This window comes from Aplosporella prunicola (genome assembly GCF_010093885.1).
Source record: "Aplosporella prunicola CBS 121167 unplaced genomic scaffold K452scaffold_4, whole genome shotgun sequence".
Lineage (NCBI taxonomy): Eukaryota > Fungi > Ascomycota > Dothideomycetes > Botryosphaeriales > Aplosporellaceae > Aplosporella > Aplosporella prunicola.
In genome coordinates, this window is record NW_022983532.1 from 830,718 (window position 1) to 845,242 (window position 14,525).

At 55.8% G+C, this 14,525-nt stretch overlaps 5 protein-coding genes across 5 annotated transcripts; 2 read left to right on the forward strand and 3 right to left on the reverse strand.

The window, feature by feature from the left end:
• Positions 1–2,667: 2,667 nt before the first annotated feature.
• Positions 2,668–3,293, reverse strand: K452DRAFT_123238 (uncharacterized protein). The gene has a single exon (XM_033535198.1). It carries the CDS (start codon positions 3,183–3,185, stop codon positions 2,811–2,813), a length of 375 nt encoding a protein of 124 aa, XP_033401353.1. The 5' UTR covers positions 3,186–3,293; the 3' UTR covers positions 2,668–2,810.
• A 3,505-nt stretch (positions 3,294–6,798) lies between these two features.
• Positions 6,799–8,715, reverse strand: K452DRAFT_349126 (uncharacterized protein). Its single transcript, XM_033545575.1, has 2 exons — positions 8,561–8,715; positions 6,799–8,503 (listed from the first exon to the last, which is right to left on the reverse strand). Exons 1-2 carry the CDS (start codon positions 8,606–8,608, stop codon positions 7,043–7,045), a joined length of 1,509 nt encoding a protein of 502 aa, XP_033401354.1. The 5' UTR covers positions 8,609–8,715; the 3' UTR covers positions 6,799–7,042.
• Positions 8,716–9,010: 295 nt separating this feature from the next.
• On the reverse strand, positions 9,011–9,805 carry K452DRAFT_315841 (uncharacterized protein; the record flags this gene model as incomplete). Its single annotated transcript, XM_033543901.1, has 2 exons — positions 9,011–9,076; positions 9,146–9,805. 2 exons carry the CDS (start codon positions 9,803–9,805, stop codon positions 9,011–9,013), a joined length of 726 nt encoding a protein of 241 aa, XP_033401355.1.
• A 786-nt stretch (positions 9,806–10,591) lies between these two features.
• On the forward strand, positions 10,592–11,375 carry K452DRAFT_284007 (uncharacterized protein). Its single transcript, XM_033539872.1, has one exon. The coding sequence runs from the start codon at positions 10,670–10,672 to the stop codon at positions 11,042–11,044; it is 375 nt and encodes a 124-aa protein (XP_033401356.1). The 5' UTR covers positions 10,592–10,669; the 3' UTR covers positions 11,045–11,375.
• Positions 11,376–12,504: 1,129 nt separating this feature from the next.
• On the forward strand, positions 12,505–13,941 carry K452DRAFT_123291 (uncharacterized protein). Its single transcript, XM_033535200.1, has 2 exons — positions 12,505–12,607; positions 12,660–13,941. Exon 2 carries the CDS (start codon positions 12,677–12,679, stop codon positions 13,856–13,858), a length of 1,182 nt encoding a protein of 393 aa, XP_033401357.1. The 5' UTR covers positions 12,505–12,607; positions 12,660–12,676; the 3' UTR covers positions 13,859–13,941.
• The last annotated feature ends 584 nt before the right edge of the window (positions 13,942–14,525 follow it).

Sequence of the window (14,525 nt, forward strand, 5' to 3'; positions counted from 1 at the left end):
TAGAGAGAGCGGGAAGGGCGAGATGAGGGAGACACACAGCACGAGTACTCGTACTCGGCCACAGCAAAAACACACGGACGTCATAGGTAGGTAGAGGGCGGGCTGGCTGGCTTGACTGGCGCGAAAAGGGTAAGGAGGGTATGGAGGGAGGGACGACGACAGCTGCTCTATGGCCGACCCGGCCTCGCACCGCGTCCTGGCGAAGCGTCGCACGGCGCCAGAGCCCAAGGTCGGCCACACGTGGCAGCAGTGCGCTCAGTCATCCCGAACCCGGGGCCACGGCGAGAGGAGAAGGGGTTGCTGGGGCCCCCCTCCCCGCAGCTCGCGAGCGCGCGCGCGCCCCCTTCCGCGAACCCGCCTGCGTCAGACGCTTGGCTTTGGCGTGTGGGCAGGGCGTGCGCGTGTGCGAGCCCTACTGTACCGACCTACAGGGGTGGGTGCTGTGTGCGTGCGTTGCGTGCGGGCGTGCGTGTGGCCGTGTGGGTGAGGGAGAATGAGTAACAACAGCTGCAGCACCTACATACATACCTGGTAATGTGTAGCGAAAGGGAGAGATACCTAGGAGTAGAGCGCGAGAGCCTCTACTGCTGCTGGGGAGTGAGTGAGGTAACAACTTCTCTCGTCGCGCGGGCTGCTCCTTGCTTTGCTTGATTGCCTGCGTGCTTGCTTGCTTGCTTGCTTTCTTCCATGCTTCCCCCCTCGCTCGCTCGCTACCCTCCATCCACCAGGGCCGAGGCAGCTCGCATTCGCATCACACACGAGCGCGCGGCTTGCCCGACGTCGCGACGGCGGCCCATCCTCCAGCTAGGTCTGTAGTAGCTAGCTAGCCAGCCAGCCAGCCAGCCAGCCCAGCCCGCCAGCCCGCCAGCCCGCGCCCTCGCCAGGCAGACAGGCACGACAGGGCAGGCAAGCACCGCCTCGCAACGCAGCGCAACGCAACGCAATGCGGGAAACGCCGTCGTCGTCGTCGTCGCCGTCGCCGCCGCCAGAGGGGAAGGGAGCGGGGGCCTCGACAAAGAGGGTCTCGATGGAGAGATCCAGCCCGCGCGCCCCCATGGGTCGAGGTGGGGGTACATACGTACGCAATGGCGGGCAGCATGGGCAAGGCAGACAGGCACCCATCACGACGAGCTAGCTAGTCAGGTCGCCAGTATCAGTATCAGTACGAGTAGTTCATCAGGCGATCCAGGCGTTCTGGGCCGCTGCCGCTGCCGCTGCCGCTGCCGCTAGGGGTAGGTACCGCCAACTACCGCTGCCGTCACCACCGTCTATCGTCGTCGTGGGGCCTGCTGAAAGAAGCCCGCGCGCGCGCGCATCATGCGGATCCGCGCTATACTACTATCTACCTACTGCGGACGCCCGGACGCCACCGGAAGAAGGAAGAGGAAGCCAACACGTCTCTTTCTCTCTCAGCGCGCGCCCTTGTGCGCCGGGGTGCAGGTGCGGTTGGCGGCTGGCTGGCGGATGGCGGATTGCGGTGGCGGTGGCGGCGACAGTCGCGCGACGGAGGGAAGCGGTACCTAGGCGGGCAGGTCGTGGTGGGTTGACTGGCTGGCATCCCATCAATCATTCATCATTCAACAAGTCGGGACGTCTGGACGGAATACCTACCTGTAACCTACCGTATCGCAAGCAGCCCTCGTTCACTGGCCACTAGGTAGTTACTGCAGCTCCGAGCAGCAGCTGTAAGGCTGGCGAATGGGCTTCTACGCCCCAAATCGGGCTAGGGTTGCGAGGTGTTCTTGGCCCCCAAACAATCCCATTCCGCCCTGGCCCTGTCACTGTCACTGTCACTTTTTCCTTCATCTCCAATCCAATTCATCTCCTGCTGCTGCTGCTGCTGCTGCCCACGTCGGCCAAGCCAAGGTAAGGTAAGGTCGACGTAGGAGTACGAGTACGCTCACCCGCCCTCGCCGCGCTGCCCGCCGCCCGCCGCTTCCCCCCCAAGCCTCGACTCTAGCGATGGTGATGGTGACATAGGCCATTGTACCCTTTTGGAGCTAGCTACTTCATGTACGTACATCCCATCCCATCCGCGCACGCACGCATAATAAAACGCCACGCCTTGACGTCGCGTTTTCCCGCGCGAGATAATTACCCACCTAGGCAGTTAATTAGCCGAAGCGGCCGATGGTCGATGTTTGATTAGGTATCGATGCTCTCTCTCTCTCTCTCTCTACATCCGTACTCTCTATCTCTCTCACCCCCAAACCCCCCACCACCCAAGCCAACCAGCCAGCCAGGCAGCCACGCCAACCCAGCCCAGCCCAGCCGGCACCCGGCTCGTCGTGCTCCCGCTCTCCCGCAAAGTGACGGGTTTTTGGGCGGCCACTCCTCCGTATGGCGTACCTATGGGGGCGCGGGGGGGGAAATGCGCGCCTCCTTGTGTTCCCCCCCGGAAAGGGATGGGAGCGACGTGGCCAATCATGCGCGCGCGCCCGCCTTGCCCCCCCCCCTTCCCGGGCTTCTGTTTTTTCCCGAAAACGTGCGCGCGGGCATGGAGCGGCGGGGCGGTTCGTGGTAGCAGTGGTGGTGGTGGTTTGTGGTTGTGATAGCGGCGGCGGCGGTGGTGGACGTGGTGGTAGTGGGCAAGTGACCTCGTCGTGCCCCCCTTCCTGGCGCGCGCGCGCGCGGCACACAGGAATAAACAACCAGGTGTGTGTGTGATGTGTGATGTGGGATCGCGATAATTACCTGCCTACCTATTGTTTGTTTGTTTGTTTGTTTTTGGGGCCTGCCTGAGGACTCGAGCGAGTCGTCTCAGCCGCGCGTGTCACCAGGAGCCCAGTGCTGGCTTGACCGACCTGACTCTAGCTGTCGCGTCGTGCCGTGCCGCCGGCGGCACCAAGCACCAAGCACCAGTAGGTTGGTCGCTGGTCGCAATCGGTTGGGGCGATCTCGCTCGCTCGCTCGTGGCTCCCATGGAAGCGTCGTCGCAAGCAGCACGCAATGGAACAGAGCACGCAACTTCGGCGGCGATCCGGCTCCGCAAACACAACAACAATACCTAGCAACAAACATCCCATTACCGCCACCGCCCTGTATTCGTACCGTCTGCATGTCGCCAAGCCTCGTCGTCTGTCCACTCGCCCTCGTCGCCGCCCGCCCCCAATCCCTCTCACAAGTGACCCGCGCGCACCCTGTCCGTTTACCGCAAACCTGCACCGCCAACTCGAGGTTGGCATGGACGCCCTACGTACGACCTAAAACCCGACCGACACCCGCCCCGGCTCCGCGCGCGTGCGACTACGCTGCACTCTGCCCTGCACTCTGCGCGCGCATGCACTCCGCAAATACCCAGACACGCTGCTTTCCTGCCTGCCTGCCTGCCTGCCACCCCCCAGCAGTTTCCCAGCTCCCCCTACCTCCCTAGCTTGCTTCCCCCCAGCTCTACCTACCTACCTAGCGTCGCGGATCAGGTAACCTCGCAACGCACGCCCGCACGCACGCAAGCCCCCTCCCGCCCCGTCCGTCCGTCCGGCCAGCCAAGTGCTGCTGCTGGCTTCCAGACGCGTCGTCACTGTCTGGCTGGCTGCCGGGTACCCGCGGCCGCGCGCGCGAACGGGCAAAGAGACCTCGCACGGCATGGGGCGGCATGCACGCCCGCCCGTAGCGTGTGTGGAGCGCGCGCGTGGGCGCGTGGGCGCACACGGGCACGCGGGCACGCGCTGCCGCTTGTGCTTGTGCTGGTGGTGGTGGTGGCAGCCTTGAGCTTTGCCCAAGGTAGGCCGATGCTGCGGCGGGCGTGCGTACAATGTACCTAGCGTGTGCGCCCCGGCGGGGGGTCGGACGGACGGCAGGGTCGGGTGGTCGGAATTGGGGGGGGATGCTGCGCCTGCTGGAGCCGTGGCGGGCTTGGCGAACGGGTGGCGGAGGATGTGGGTTGGTGGATTAGTTGGTCGTTGGTTGAAGGGCGAGTGGGGAGGTACTAAGGCACAGAGGTGGGTTCCCACTTCCCAGCTGGGCGAGGCGGTGGGGAGGCGGGGGCGGAATGCGATGCGATACAAGGGGAGTCCGCGGTCTGGCCAAGAAAAAAAGAAAAAAAGCAAAACAAAATAAACGGAGCCAGAGAAGCAAGCAAGACGAAGGAAGGCAGAGAGGAAGCGGCTGTGCTACACCCTGCATATGGTGGCCGTCGTCGTCGTGGCCGCCTGACATGGATTGGAAGTGACCGTCTTTCTGCCTGGAAGGTCTGAGGCCTGTCTGCCTGCCTAGTTGCCTGGCGGCATGCGTCGCTGCTCAGCCTCGCAGGAGGAGAAGCCTCCCGCCTAGGGCGGTGGACGGCTCCACGGAACGTCGGCGACTGCGTACCTAGGTACATGGCTCTCTTCCTTCATTTCCTGTATCCGGCGACTTTGTGCGTGCGCACGCGTACGCCTGGCTGCTTGGTTGGCTGGATACCTGGCTGGTCTCCCCACTCCTAACATTGTTACTGCTGCTGCTGTTGGCGTTAGGGACTGTTGCTATTCCCAGCTACGCAGGTCTCGCGGTCGGTGTGTCTGTCATCCTCATTCCTGCACCCCCCCCTGCCCGCCCTCGAGCAGAGCCGCATGCTGCCGTTCAGCCCCACCATTGGTAGGTACGTGTACGCATGCCCATTGCCATAAAAATTCGGAGGTGAGACCTACCTAAGTACGAACAAGGCAGGCTCGGTGGGTGCCAGTCCCGTATGAAGCTTGGGAGTGGCAAGCGTAGGTTGTCGTAAGTGTGGAGGGATGGTCCGGAACTGGCTGGGCTCGGGTAGGTGTCGCCGGCTAGGACGGCAATGGCAGGAGCGAGGAGCAGGAGCAAGGTCGGGGGCAAGAACGAGAGCGAGAGTCAGAGCCCGCAAGAGCAGGAGTAATCGCGCAGATCGAACTGTGTGTCGTCCCTGTCTGCCTGACAGTGCTCTCTTGCGCCTGCCCAACCCAGTGCGACTTCTTCGCGGTTTATAATCTTGGATAGGTAGGCAGGTGCCATCGACCGCACTCTCACTAGAAGGTACCTACCTACCTACCTATAAACCCCCCCTCTTTTTCTCCCTTTTCCTTTCTTCCTCTCTCCTTCTCTCTTTTCTTACCTCTGGGCACGGCCATACCTAGCCAGATGTCTATCCGCGCCGCATTGCTTTAACAAAGCTCGTTCACGCAATCATTCTCACGGCTATAGAAAGCACCGAACTAAGGTTGGTTCTTCATTTCTGACGTGAGGTTTGAGGCTTGGCATGGGGAATTGGAGTCGGTTGTGAAAAATGAAGTGGGTTACCTGGATTATTCTTTGTGAGTAAGGAATTAGGACGATGAAAGGGGGTTATAGGTAGGTAGGTAGGTAGGTAGGTACCTAGAGTTGGTGTGCGAGAGACCGTGGGTGGATGATTCACTGTCCAACCAGTAACTTGTATATACCTACACGAATGGATGATTGCCTAGATAATTATTGATTGACTACCTACGTTAGGTACCTAGATAGATATTGACTGCTTACTGCTGTTAGGCTGTTATAATGATATTGACTGGACATAGTTCAAGTTTCTTTTTTCCGGCACACTGTCGACATCTGAAGCCCTTTGGCAGTAGCCTCTAATAAATACTAGGTATTTACTTTAACCAAGTAAAAGTTGATTAAGCCGCTTGATGAGCCCGGAGGTTTTGTATAACCATAGTCGAGACCTAACACTCTTATAAATAAACAATACAAGCATATCTTTACCTTATAAATGATTCCATGCCTGGCCGTGGGCTTGCGGTGTATACCTATGCAGCTGGGTAACTTTTGTAGTGTATAATACTATCCAAACCCATGAGGAACGTTGAAGATGATAAGACGACAGGCATACTTTCTATTGTAGCGCCCTGGGCGTTTAGTAAGCCTATATCAAAACCTACTGGAAACGGGGTCAACACGATTAAAAAGTAACACGTAGTTAAAGCAGTCTTCTTATAAAATACTTTATAGTCGGTTTTCGTAAACGGTTTTAGTATAGAGTTTAAAAAGAAGAAGAGGGGTTTTCTTCTAACACGAGTTTAAATATTAAAATAGTTCTTTACTTTTACCGTAGTTTTGTGCTTTAGATACGGCTCTTATAAAATAAATCTAGTTTAAACTAGAATATAGTATTATTCTTATAACTTAATTTTTTATATAGGTATCCTATTATCTTAAGTTTAGTAATAATTATTGAAATTAACTCTTAAATGGAACTTTATATTAAGTTGATTTTGTTAATAGATACGGATATGTAGTGAAGTACGAATAGCTAAGAAGTCACTTTCACTTTTCGCTCTTTTTACTTCTAAGATTATCCATCCGCATTGACACCGTATTCCGCGTTGGAAAGTCAAACCCGTGTTGAGAAAGCACACTGTGTTGAGGAAGCACACCGTGTTGAGAGAAAGCACACCGTGTTGAGGAAGCACACCGTGTTGAGAGAAAGCACACCGTGTTGAGGAAGCACACTATTTCCTGGGAATCTATTCCTTCCCCTAAAACCAAATAAACATTCTATTCTATTTATTCACTGTTTTAGCCCCGGTTATCAAAACCGCCCACAGCATGTTTTTCTAGAAATAACACATCCTTCCTAACCCGGTTTGACACAAAGTCGACTGGCTATTGTCGTAGTATCTAGCAAACCCTAGGGACGCTATAAGGTAACCCGCCGAATTGATGAGTAACCGTCACGAACTCACCAAGCACAGATACGTCGGCCACGCCATTGCTTATCAACCTTACCTCCTGTACCAGTGGCAGCAAGCTCTTAGGATTAGACACAGATGTTACGTTAGATGGCATATCACAGAAGCAGTGGGAATGTGAATGGCGAAGGGTATAAGGTATTATCGACCGTGGTCTTTGTTTGTTTTGATAGATGGACTGCCTACTTGATCGGGACAAAATGTATGCAGCCGAACGAGCCGTCATCTCCACGTTCCTTTCCTCTACGTTTGTTGTCGTGCTGGCGACGGTTCTCATTGCCCATGATCCGGAACGCCTGTTGCTAATTTTAAACACCCCCCCTCCAACTCGTGTCTTGCTCCTCGTTCACGCACACGCACACAGCGCCTTAGAACTTCTGCCGTCCCAGAGTTGGTTTCCAGTCCAGTGGGTGCGTCTCCGGCGTGGCATTCTCGTCAGGCTTCCACACCTTGATCGTCTTGTCAGCCTCACCACAGATGAGACGCAAGCCAGTGCGGTCGAACGTGGAGCTCATAATGCCAGCCTCGGCGTCTAGTGAACCGGGCTGCGCGATGCTGTCGAGGCTCTGGAAGCGGTGGCCCGTCTTCCAGTCCCAGAAACTGACAGAGCCGTTGTCACCGCCCGAGAAGAGCACATTGTCCTCGTTGACCGACAGCGTGTTGATAATGGCATTGTGCCCGTCGAAGTTCTGCATGAAGGCGCCTTCTGGGCACTTCCACTGCTTTATGCTGCCGCTGCTACCGCTGGCGAAAGTGAATTCGGTCGGGTGCGTCGTCAGTGCCCGAACGCCCTTTTTGTGGTGCGTCAGGACGCCCATAGTCTTGCCTGCTGCCAAATCCCACATCCGGACCGTGGAGTCCAGAGACGCGCTGATAACCTGCGGATCGGCCTCCTGGCACTGCACATCGCAAACGGTGCCCTTGTGTCCACTCAGGACATGGATGTTGCTGCGTGTCCGCATATCCCAAACTCTGGCCACACCGTCTCTTCCTCCGGTAACGAGTACATCCAGAGTAGGATGTAAGCTCAGGGTGTAGACACCGCTCAGATGACCGTGATAGTCACGGATGACCTTATTCGTCTCCAGATCCCAGCACTTGACCTTCTTGTCCTCTCCGCAAGAAAACAGGTACGGGTGCCTCGGCGAGACAGCCAACCCGCGCACCGTGGAAATGTGTCCCGTCAGCGTCAACTTCAAGTTGCCTGACGCGAGGTCCCAAATCTTAATCGTCCTGTCACCCGCACCACTAGCAAACCACTGATTCCCCGGCTCCACCGCCAACGACCGCACCCATCCCAAATGCCCCGAAATGACACGCATGAGCTTCCACGGCGCGTGCCATTCCGGCTTGGGTTGTCTCAAGTTCTCCCTGCGCACCAAGCTCGACGACGGCAGGTTGCGCTGTGGTGTCGGTCCGTTCGCATTCGGAGGCACGGGTCCGCCCTTTCCACGAACCGTCAATGCCTGTGAAGTCCCCGCTGCACTCGCTCTCTCCTCGTCCTTCGCAGAGATTCCCTCAATCATCTTCATCATCTTGGGGTCGGAGGGCTGGTCCTCGTCCGTCTTCTTTGCCTTCTTCCTCCGTGCGGCAGCAGTCGCAGCAGCGCTAGCTTGCTTGGCTGCCAATGCGGCCGGCAGCTCCTTTACGTCGGCGTATTCATTACGGATGCGCGCGCTGACACTGGAGCGGTTTGCGATTTCTGAAGGCGATGTAGCGGGCGGGGCGACGGAGAAGGTGGTGAGGGACGCGCCTTCGAGCGCAGAGGGCGACGCGAAATCAGAGGCGAATATCTCCCTTGTTCGCTTTGCTGAGGCGCGGACGAGGTTCTGTTGGCGGTTGGTGGTTAGCTTGCGCATAGCTGTTGACGTGCCTGACGTACTCACGCTTGTGTTCTCCGAGACTGGAGGCGCCGAGGGTGCTACGTCGGTCATGATGGTCGATACTAATGAATGGAGGGGATCTGGGTCGGGACGGTCGAGATCAGGTCATTCAGTATGGGTCTGCGGGTACTGGGCGGTTGACGAGGAGGGTTGCGCGCATCCACTCCAGAAGTTGCACCATTTGCAAGTTGCTTCGCAGAGACACTCTAGGGCGCTAGCGGCTTGGCATGTCCATAGGGCTGAGATGGTCACCGTGCGCGCAGAACCTAAAACCTTCTTAGTTGAGCAGGCAAACATTTCCATTGAGCTCTTATGATAATGAGCACTAAAGGTTTCATGCTCTGCAGCCAGCTTTCGAAAACCACCGACGCTCAGGTCACACAAGTCTTAGTCATATCCGTCGGAAATGTTCCTCAAGTCGTTCCCATTGCCATGCTCCCTCATCGTTCATATTCAGCCCTCAACATCCGCCCCCGCATTCACATCTATTCTCTTCAATTCTGGCTCTTCAGCTACCTCCTACCATATGCTGTTAGCTATCAAGTACCTCTTGGCTTGGGGTACACGAAAAAGTATACAAGAACTTACATCATCAGCTTTCCTCTTATTTCCTACCGCCATATGGGTCTCCAGCTTCTGGTATGGGGCCGTTGCAGCTCCTGATGTGGTAGTTGATGACATAGTAGTAGCAGGAGCGTGTGGTCCAGCAGCAGTAGCAGAAGTACTACCGTTTGCCCCGTTCGTCTTCGGCCTGATGATGCCTGGTCCACCCAGAACATTTCTGTCGCCTACAATTCGGACGCCGCAATCGATACGGACGTTTATCTTATGGCCGTGTAGCAATGTAGGTAGGGTTGGGGGTGGTCGGGGTTGCTGTTGCGCATACGCTTGTGTGTTCGCCTGACCCTGAAGTAGCGAAACGAGGAGGGCAGTGATGCGCGGCCCATCGACGGGCTGGATCGCGATGATATTCTGTGAGCCGTGGATTGTCGTACTGGCATCAATGTCGAGGCATTTTGGTTCGGTATTTTCTTCTTCCTCGCCCTCATCTAAGTCAGTGATGTCTGATGCGCCAGGATCGATGCTCTGCTCATGGTCGAAGCCGGATCCAGGTACTACATTTACTGCAGTAGCATAGGCGGGCGGCGGTCCGTTGGCATCGTTGCCATCAGATGCTGGACGCGATGTGGTTTTGGCTGTTGTGGCATCTGCGATTAACTTGGTGTGAGCATGGAAGAGGGAATCCATAATTTCTATTGAGAGCTGCAGAGTCGCTGCTGGTCTGCAAATATGGATCCCTGGTAGCTGAGTTGCTAAAGTAGAGTTGAGTGGGTAGTTGAAAGAAAATTTGATAACAAGAAAAGTTATGAAGGTAACAAGCAGGTACGGTCAACGCGACAGCTTGACTGAATAGAAGGGCTATCGTGATTTGAGCAACAAATCTTTGAGAATAAGGAAAGAAGTTTTGAGGAAGACGGCACAGATATAACTGCAGGCTGCAGGATTACAACAATTACCCGCAAGTGTAAGAGACAATTACACAATCAAACCGGAACATGACTTGCCCAAACATCAATAAGGCATGCATGTTCCCTTGCCTTCCGGGCAATGACTAACTCTATGAGTCTTCGCATTACCGCATTATTGCTGTTTCTATTGTCGTTGTTATTGTCAGCTGGCTAGGGTAGAAGCACCACCCCGTCCGCTTTGCAAAACCCCTGCAGTTGTGTGCCCAATATTGTAATTGGGAGGTTCTGTGACACAGGACCATATTGCACGTGCAATTGACAATAGCAATGTCGGACGAAAAAAATCTGGACAAGCCGGCTGATTGGTTGGGTTTATGCTATTGAGGTTGTTCGCGCATTCCTATTGTTCCCTCTGTTTGTCTAACGAGGCGAGCTGCGCTTCGTCGGCCATGTGCAAAAGTCTGTTCGCGCCAGAAACACTGTTTGATGTGTGCTTTGTCCTTTGTGTTTCGTTCTTTGTTTGAATTACGTTGTTATTGCTGAATGGCAATTAAAATGCAGTAGTTCATCGTTCGTCTTTCTATCTCTCATTCACCTACCTACAAAGTATCAAGTGTCACCAAAGTCGGCACCAAATCTTGAAATGGAAACAGACTTAGCGCAGCACCACTACCGAGGTACCAGCATCGGGCTGTCGCTCATCGAAACTTTGGACGACCTGATAAGGGATCAGCGCATCACGCCACAGCTGTCATACAAGGTGCTAGCAGCCTTCGACAAGGAAATTGTAAGAACGCTCAAGAGGCGCATCCAGAAGCGCATGACTTTCAAAGCTCAATGTCGAACTTATGGCTTCTACGATGACAAATGGAAGTTCGAGCTCAAGGATGTCAAATATAGGTTGGACAGCGGAAAACCTATGGAAAGCGCAAGGCTGAGCATCTCCGCTATTTCATCAGGAGCGGACCAGGGAAAGCAGCGAAAGGCGAAGAAGAAACAAAAGGAGCCAACGGATTAAGGATTACGGGAGGCCTACGTTGAGACTGTAATCGCCTTGCTGCCGACTTCATTTGCCGCGACAAATTATTCTGGGTCCGTATGGTCTTAAGAGGCACTTTGGATCGCGGTATGGAGAGTAAACTGGAAGAGACGAATTGAAAATTGGGACTCCAAAATAGAAGGTTCCACCGGAATGCATATGCGCGACTTGCCATTTAAAGTGAGCATATCAGCTCGTGGAACGTTCCCAAGAGCCGGGGCGGTTGAAGTTTTAGTTTCAGCGGGTTGGTGTTGCTTGCGCTAGCCTTTATGCGCAAGAGTAGAATAAGGCATGACATACCAGTAGAAACTGTGCTAGTTAAAAAGGGCGACTGAAAGTCTGGGTGTCTACTCAAATACGGATTTATGTTCGACTTGAGGAACAGAAACCAGAGGAGAATCGAACAATTTATGGGCCTGTTGATATGCAAGAATGACGAGACGAACAATGCTTACGGATCGACGATGGCTCGAGGACCGTTGGCCGCTGCTCGAACTGGGCAGCCACTGGCAGCACGAATGCCTACAGTCAGCCAATCCATTGCCAGCTCTTTTTTCGTTCGTTCGTTTGCCATGGTTGGAGACGGCTTGGCAGGGGCATCAGAGCGCATGTCGGGCCAAGGGGTTTCAAGCATATTGATAGCATACCGAAGGCCATCGGCTCGTCGGCACGACGCTTGTTTGTCTCTCAGTCACGCTCATGCCTTCAGTCCCTCGCAGGTCGCTATGCGGGGAAGCTGGCGGAGCGTGGACGCAAGCGCAAGGGGCCCCTGGGCGCAGATGTGCCTGGCAGCGTTCTCGAAGCGTGAATGAAGGTGCGGGCGTTTGTACAAGTGGCCACCGTGTCGCGACCTCAGGAACACATCAGGTGCTCCACCCGGAACTGCTGCGCGACGCTCACACGGGCGCGGCATTGCACCTGTGGCAGAGGCAATCAGCTCGTCGGCCAATTGCTGTCGTGGTTGTTGTTAGTGGCGGTTGTGTTTGCGGTCGCTGCTTCTCCAGACTCCAGATCGTCGTGATTCCCGTGGGAGGGAGCCACGGAGCCGCTAGCGGAATTGCCCACCTGGCCCATAGTCAAAAGCGCGACGTAACCCATAAGCCAAATGCGCGCAATTGACTTTCCTCCTCAACTTTCTCTTCGCCGACAACCTGCCATTGCTCGAGCGGCTTGCGCTTACATTGCCGCCCCCAGCCCTTTGTCTAGACTCGACGGGAGGCAGCCGGAGCATCAGGAGATCCAAGCCCAGAACCAAGACCCCTGCAAGGTGTGCCACACCGGCCAGCGGCCGACACCTATCTTCTCCGCGCCGCCCTGAAGTTGACACCCAACCCCAAAGCCATCGCCGTCGTTCAACAACCACGGCCGGAGCTGCATTTTGTCTTCAACTTCGGCGCCTGGGTTGACGCTCTGCTCACCTCCCTCCCTCTGCTGGTCGCAAGGGTTTCCGCCCTTCCCTCGATCTAAGAGCTTGGCTCTTTCCCCTCGAGGTTCACTGTCGACACTCTTGCATCGAAGCTCTCCCGTACAACACCACTTAAGGTACATTGTTCACAGCCACATGCTTGAATTCGACTGACACGCCGTAATACAGTATACTCAACCGCAATCATGGACCCTCTCGTGTCCTGGGGCCTGTTTATCATTGTCGGCTCAGCGGCAGTTCTCTACTACCGCAGCACCAATGAAAAGAAGACGCAGGCTCGCGGCCTCCGCGCCAAGTCTGTTTCGGACGATATCGTCTCTCGCACCAAGTCGAAGCGGAAGACGGACGTCATCACCTCCGGCAGCGACACTGCAGCGAAGAAGAAGAATGATGTGAAGGCCCGCAACAAGAAGAAGGATCAGCAGGCCCCGAGCAAGGCGCCTCAAGTCACTACGCAGCCCATTGCTGATGAGGAGGACGACAATGACAAGGAATGGGCTAGGCAATTGGCTGATTTGAAGAAGGGCACGACCTTGGCCCCTCCGACGCGCAAGGAAGGACGCGGCAAGACTGTCAAGCAACGTGCTGCTGATGCTGACCGTGGCCTCACGTCTGGATCCTCCAACAACGGAGCCGAGGCCGATGGTGAGCTCTCTCCTGCTCTTTCTCCGGCCATGAATGCCACCGCTCCCAGCGGCAATGACATTGCGGACATGTTGGAAGCTCCTGCCGCCGGTCCGTCGGTTCTTCGTCTGACCGAGTCCACCAAGCCTGTCAAGCAGCAACAGGCTAAGAAGGCTCCTGCTGAGGCTAAGGAGACCAAGAAGCAGCGCCAGAACAGAAGGAAGGTTGAAGAGGCCCGGGCTGCCAACGAGGAGACCGAGAAGGCCCGCAGGGCTCTGCTCGAGAAGCAACTCCGCACCGCCCGTGAAGCTCGCGGTGAACCGGCCAAGAACGGCGTCGCCAGCGTGCCTTCTGGTCCCAACCCTTGGACCGCGCAGGGTGCTCCCGTCACCTCTGCTCCCGCCGCCGAGGCTCCTCTCTTGGACACGCTCGACAACGAGCGCCAACTGCCCACTGAGGAGGAACAAATGCGCCTGGCCATGGAAGACTCCGGCTGGAACACTGTCGAAAAGGGCAAGAAGGGCAAGAAGAAGCCTGCCGACGACTCGTTGGCCGTTAAGCAAGTCTCTGAGGCTCCTGCCAAGCCCGTGGAGGAGACTGCCAAGTCTTCCCCCAACAGCACGCCGAAGACCTCGCCCAAGGTCAGACCGGCCGAGCCCCACCCCACCAACAGCTTCTCTGCTCTCGACGATCTTTCGAGCTGGCAGGGCCATCCCCAGGACTCGGACTGGGCCGTTCTCTAAAGAAACATATACGGAAATTGTTGCACGTTTGTGTGCTCACGCATTGGGGATGCCTGACTGCGAAGTCTCTTTCCTAGGAGCAAGACAAATTCTTCTCCAACGGGGTCTGACACATGGCCGGTCGCCCCTCTTATTCATCCCGCAACGGGATGCCAACATATCTGCATGAGCGTTGAGAGGCGTATATCCACCAGCTCGCCCTTGGCGTGCGATCGTCTTGTTCGTTTCACATTTTTTGTATTTCTGCAGCACTCTGAGTTTTATTTGGGGAGGGGTTCGTCTTGCACTGCAAGAGCAACGAGGAGGTTGAGATTTCGAACGGCTGGGCCAGTGTGGTCAAAAGCAAGTTGTCTTTCTACCTTGGGTAGTGGCAGCAAGCCGGATGCGGGCAACTCGCGCGCATGCGGAGACTTGCACGTCTATTTGTTTAGGTAGTTTTTTCTCCATGTTTCGCGTGGCTACCCGATGGCAGCGCATGTAGAGTATCGTGCAAACGAGACGAATACCAGTACCTAGAAAAGCGTGCAACTCCCTTCGCCCCCTCGTATATGAGCACCAGCCACCGTTGGGGCTGATACAGTGGTGGTGATCCAAGCTTCACGATGCTAAATATACCAGCTTGCATCAGCGAGCCAGGCCGGAAGGGTACGGCCGCGCAAGAAGTCGG